General features: G+C 31.2%; 1 protein-coding gene across 1 annotated transcript; it reads left to right on the top strand.

Annotated features, from left to right (window-relative positions):
* Positions 1-2,629: 2,629 nt before the first annotated feature.
* LOC114386554 (receptor like protein 29-like) lies at positions 2,630-4,702 on the top strand. Its single transcript, XM_028346581.1, has one exon. The coding sequence runs from the start codon at positions 3,241-3,243 to the stop codon at positions 4,663-4,665; it is 1,425 nt and encodes a 474-aa protein (XP_028202382.1). The 5' UTR covers positions 2,630-3,240; the 3' UTR covers positions 4,666-4,702.
* Positions 4,703-6,475: the final 1,773 nt, after the last annotated feature.

Consider the following 6,475-nt stretch of genomic DNA (forward strand, 5'->3'; position numbering starts at 1 on the left):
GAATTTAACTATAATACATTAAAGTGTCTTTATATTTTCATCTAATGAATTATTATATGATTCAAATATTGTTAATTTTATAATAATTATTTTCAAATCATATTTATGAAATTTTTTAATTAGTTTTAATATAAATTTTTACAGTAATAATATCTAAAAAATAATCTCTTAAAAATATAAGATACTTTTTGCTTAAAAAAATACTTTAGTTCTTCCATTCAATATTAAAGGATTAATTGTCTCACATTGTAATCTTAAAAGGTAATTTGGATGGTGATTTTATTTTTATTGACAAAATTGAGTCAAATATTTTTTTCAATGACCAAATATGATTTTACAAATAAAAAAAGAATTGAAATTAAATTCTAACTCATCAAAAGACATACTAGAGGCACAATTATAAACTTGAGACATGTGTTTAATAAAATTTCTCAAAATTTAAAGAATAAAATGTGAACAATTATAGTAAATTGGAGCAAGTTATAGATGGACTTTTATTCATTAGTTATTTCATTCATTAATTAACTTTTCATAATATCATTTTTTTCGTTTTTTAAACTCATTGTTTCAATGATTTTGTGTATTAAAAATTTATTGTAAAATTTCTAGAATTTTTTTCTTCGTATTTTCATACTTTATGCAATAAATTCAATTTCATGATAAGTTTGACTTACCTAAAAAATTATGTTTGCACACTTTTATTTGGTCTGAAAACAAGTTTCAATTGAAGGCAATAGCAAGATTGCTTTTGCAAACTGAATTTGTAAAATGAAAACCATTCAAACTCAAGTTTGTAAATTTTAATCTCAACTTGCACTACATATTCTTTAGCAGTGGAACTGTAGTTAAACCAATACCAGACAATACTATATATCTTGGCGTTAGTGCCAATTTCATTATAGTTTTCCTGTGAGAAGTAAGAGACTATGATGATAAGAAAGAGGAAAAAGAAATTCACACAATGAACATATCATTTGTTAAGAAATATAAGACTCATCAAGCAAGTCAGACCCTGAATATCCGCCTACTGTAGAACACTTGCAAGACACAAAGAGTACTGATAGCCAGCCACATCTACTAAAGACAATTTTTTAGATGAATATCGAAGTGAAATATATTTTGAACATTTTATTTTTAAATCACTGATATTATTTACGGGAGACAATCTTGTTGAAACCAAATAGAATCACTATGTATATTTTTTGACATTTTGGCAACTAGTGTTTTGGTTTCAGACCTTCCAGATGATATAATTAATCACTTAGTGGGCAGCATCCTTTGATTTAACACTAAGTTGGCTCCATTAATTCCTTCCATAAACTCTCATCTTATTCCGTTGAAGTAATTGAAATGGCTGATGTGGAATAGGGTTCCTGGAACACATAAAAAACGAATCAATTAATATATCTAAGAAATTGTTTCAAAAGTAGGAGACGCACGGTGGAGGGCCATAACATAAAACTTGATTTGCCGCACATGAGATGGTTTGACAACACAGCAATTTGCAACATGAAAGTTTTCACAAAGGTGTCCCTGTGATTGGTGAAAGGAAATTACAAGATGCTATGATTGCTATCAACAAGTGTACTATACTGATATGAAGGAGAAGCAATCCTGAAGTTATACTACATTTTTCCAGTAATAACCACTGAGGCTTCATTGACATTTTCAATATCCATCATACATCACAATTCACAGCCCAGCCCACACTATTTGCTTTGGATGGGAATGCAATTATGCAAACTTATTTTAATATAAAGTTTTATATTCGTAAAATTATTATATGTTTGGTCAATAGATTTTATTTTTTTAAAAAAATGATCTTTTTAATATCTGTAATTTTAAAAAGAGAAAATCTAGTTTAGTCTCTCCGCCTGAAACCCCTCCCTCCAAACGTTGTCAAAATGAATAATTTTGAAAAGAAAATACACATCTGACAAGTTGTTTAGTAACAATCATATAAAATCAAAGAGGATAACCTTTTAAGTGATTGCCACTGGTTAGTTAAGTAAGCAAAATATTTTAACGGTGTTTGGATAGAAAGACTAAAATAAACTTCTTATAATTACAGATACTAACAAATGAATTTTAAATTTAGAGGATTAAAAACAAATTAACTTACCTTAAATTTAAAAAATTAAAAACATGTTTAAGCCGATAACTTAATACAATGATATTGCTACTACTTGTGATTTGCGAATTTGATTATTTAAATTTTGAAGGTCAAAGCACAAAATTTTATCTCAAAATTCTAGTAAATAAAAAATTTAAATGTGTTTTTTTATATTTGTAATATATTTTATTTTCAGTTTATTATTTAAAAAATATTTTTATTTATTTTAGTATCTAACATTTTCTTTTAATTTTACTTTTTTGATACTTGTCATTAATTTAAATCCTTTAAATAATGATGTAATACTATATTAATTTATCACATCATCACTTAACCTAAGATATAACATTCTATTAGTTTGTGTGTTATCATTTAACAAATCAGGATTAATGATAAGTACTAAAAACAAAATTTTGAGAATATCAAGCAATAAAAAATATTTAAGTAGTAAACCAAACAAATGATATATTACATATATAAAAAATACAATTTAATCCTAACAAGGAGGCCAGTAGTTGTGGATAGTAGTACACTGAGAAAAGGATAAAGGATAGCAGTTAACTCGTCAATGAAGTGTTTTTTGACGTGGGTACTTCAAAAACTGAAAGAGGTTTGGCTTGCATAATTTGATGGATTGAACAGAGAAAGAATGTAGGTCTTGGCCTCAGTTGATCATCCCTCCTTTTACTTTACTTTTGTTGCAGTCATGTCTTATCAATGCTATGTATTTATCTGCATATACTGCATTAACCATTAAACTCTTCTGGAAATGTGCATTGCCTTTTATAGTAACCGCTTTGTCTTTCCCCATCTCACTCCCCTTTTCCATGCAAACTAACACTGTCATACTCACAATTGCAAATTTGGGAACCCAAAGGCGACAGCAAGCCTTTGCCTTTTTTTCTTTGCAGCCTTCACTGCTGACACGCACATAAAAAATGAGATGCTTAGACTCACCTTTCCATTCTTCTCCTTTGCCAACAACACTATTCAAGAAACCTTATTTAGAGAAAGTAGTGGATCTTACCCTTTTCAATTCCCTCCAAACCTCCAAACTTTGCTACTCCATTTTGTGAGTTTGTCTAAGCTTAATTGACCTTCTTCTACTACTTACATTGTCTCAAAAAATGGCTTCTTTCTCTTTTCATCTTGTTGTGTTCCTTTTGTTTGCTTGTGAAATGGTGGGGATGAGAAGCAATATTGTACTTGGGGAAGAAATGGTAATGCAAGAGGAGGAGTTGTTGGGGTTGTTTGAAGTGATGGATGCTCTTGTGGATGACCCTGACTGGTCCCAAGCACACCCTCAACCATGTACTGACACTCAATGGCCTGGAATTGAGTGTGAAGTTAGCAATGATCCACCAGTTTTTCATGTGACAAAGATCCACATTGGTCCTGATATACTCTCCCCACCTTGCAAGTCTTCTGCTTACCTTTCTGAATCTTTGCTGAAACTCACTTACTTGAAAACACTTTCAATTTTCAACTGTTTTGTTGCTTCACCAGTTAACCTACCCTCAACTCTCTTTGGTCCTTTCTCTACCTTGGAACACCTGGCTTTGCAGTCTAATCCAACACTCTCTGGAGAAATACCTCCAAGTTTGGGTGGTGTTGCTAGTCTTAGAGTCCTGAGCCTGTCCCAGAATAGATTCCAAGGAAATATTCCTAGACAACTTGGTGGTTTGGTTTCTTTGGAGCAACTTGATCTGAGTTATAATAACTTCAATGGCCAAATCCCCAAGGAAATTGGAGGTTTGAAAAATATTGCCATTTTGGACCTAAGTTGGAATGAAATTGAAGGCAACCTTCCTAGCTCTCTTGGACAACTTCAACTTCTTCAGAAGATGGATTTGAGCTCAAACAGGCTTACAGGAAAAATACCTCCTGATTTAGGAAAGCTCAAGAGGTTAGTCTTGCTTGATCTGAGTCATAATTTTATTGGTGGGCCTATTCCTGAAACCTTGTCAAACTTAGAGCTTTTAGAATATTTTCTCATTGATGACAACCCCATCAAATCAGAGATACCCCTCTTCATAGGGAAGCTTAGCAAGCTGAAGTCAGTGAGCTTCTCAGGGTGTGGATTGATTGGCTCCATAACCAATTCTTTCTCCTCCTTGAAGAACCTCACAGCTCTCTCCCTGGATAACAATAGCCTCAGTGGATCAGTCCCTCCAAATCTAGCTTTGCTCCCAAACTTAGATCAACTGAACATCAGCCACAACAAGCTGAATGGTGTTCTTCAGCTCCCTGATGAGTTCATTGGAAAACTTGGTAAAAGGTTGGATGTGAGAGGAAACAGTGAAATTTGCATCAGTGACCAGCCAAACAAGAAGAACCTGTCTTCATATTTGGAAATCTCCTCTTGTGTGAACATGAAACCAAGAAATGGCAAATCTTTTGCTAAAGGACCACCAGAAGATCCAGCAGGAATCAAGCCACCTTTGTACCAAAGCAACATGAGTTCAAGTTCATCATCATGGCTGGATCTACAAGTCATATTTTCTCCCTTGGTTTTAAATTTTATCCTTAGTTTCTTTAATTTGTTTTTGTGACACTACTGAGAATGTATTATATAAAATGCTTTACTCATATCTACATTTGACTACTGAGAGTGTATTCATAGCTATTAGCCTGTGTGTTCTTGTTGATGATGTCCATGGAAATTAAATTATTCACACAAAAATAAAAATAAAAATTTCATGCAGTGTGATTGTGTAATATTGGTCACTGCAGGCAGCTAAGTAGCGGCTTCAATTAATAGGACAGGTTACATCTGCATGCAATGGTGAAAGTAAAAGATTTATATTTGGACTTTTGTGTTTGATTTTTGTATGTTTTGGGAAAAGCTACCTCTTTAACTCCTAATAAGTCCCATCCTCGAGTGTTGTCTGTAGCAGCCTTTTGAAAGAGTGGCAGCACGAACACAGCACTGTCGGTGTCTGATATAAATGAGCATGCTGCAACCACCCTAGTTGCTGCCAACACAAAAAAGATGCACACCTCAGAGCTTGTTTTGGTAGAGAGGGAGACACAGGGAATCTTGTAAGAAATTCCCAATCTTTACCTGCAACTTGCAAAGTTTTAACACAATGAGTACTAGTGTAGAATACAACAGAGGAAAAAATAAAAAGAAAAAGTGCATGTCATTGTAAATTAGTATTTTTCTAATTTGTGCTAGACTTTTATCTTATCATACGTACCACATGACCAGGCAGTTTAAGATATAAAACATACTGAATGATAAGCCTTTAATTCAAAATATATTTTATATTTTGAGTAATAATACATAAGATTATTTTTTATTTTAAACATTCTATTAATATTTTTTATTATTAGATCATAAATTCTATCATATCTATTATTTTTTTAATGTTAAATAACATATTTAATATTTATCAAATATTTTTCAATATGATTATATTTATCACATGTCAAAATTAGATATGATATCTTATTTTTCATTTAACAAGTTTCTAGATTCTATCAATCTATTCTCTATTCTACTTTTTTTGGGTCAACTATCTACTGATTTCCATGTATAGTAAGTAACTTGGATGAGTCCCTAGATGATGTGTTGGTCTATTAATCAAAATCTACCATACCAAGCCATGGCAGAAGTGGATGAATATGTTTCCCAGTACCATGAGAAGAATAGAGTTGTCATTGTCATCCTTGTACGCATGCAAATGCAAGTTTTGTCTGAACCTAGAGGTAGCTAATATAGGGTGGGGACGCCTTTGGATTTGTGATCAGCGGGCACGAATCCATGTCATTGTCACCTTTTTTTTTTTGTTAACTCAGTCCATCCATTCATCTTGATCTTATAGTACGTTAGGATTAATTTTTTTTTTTTTTTTTATAAAAAAGTTTGCAGTATAATTTTGCTTAGTTTTTTTTATATATAATTTTGATAAGAAAAACAACAAAAGTTTTATGGATATTTTTAATATAATTTTATTAATTAGTTAAAAAAGTATTTTTTTTCTTAAAAAAACAATAACACGTAGGCCTTCAATTAGTGCATGCTTAGCTTTCATTGTTTTTTAAGGAGTTTAGAAAAAAAATATTTTGATAAGCTTTTTCCTTTGTAATTTCTTTTAATAAAGTTTTAATTGTAAACTATTTTGGAAATGAAAAAAGTTGCAAGTGTACACTGCAAAATTTTAATGTATACAAGCAAGCACTGCAAAATTTTCACTTAATTTTAAAGATAAATGGTTATTAATTTTGATTATCTAAAACTATACTTACTAATATCATACTTGATTATTAAAAAAAAATACCATACTTCATTAGCACTACTTAGTAGAGCATAATTTTGGCATCATTTTACTTAAAGTAATATAAAAAAAAAACTAACTA

Source organism: Glycine soja, chromosome 15 (assembly GCF_004193775.1).
Source record: "Glycine soja cultivar W05 chromosome 15, ASM419377v2, whole genome shotgun sequence".
NCBI lineage: Eukaryota > Viridiplantae > Streptophyta > Magnoliopsida > Fabales > Fabaceae > Glycine > Glycine soja.

Coding starts and splice junctions, on each gene's coding strand:
- LOC114386554 (XM_028346581.1), top strand. CDS start 3,241: ATGGCTTCTTTCTCTTTTCATCTTGTTGTGTTCCTTTTGTTTGCTTGT.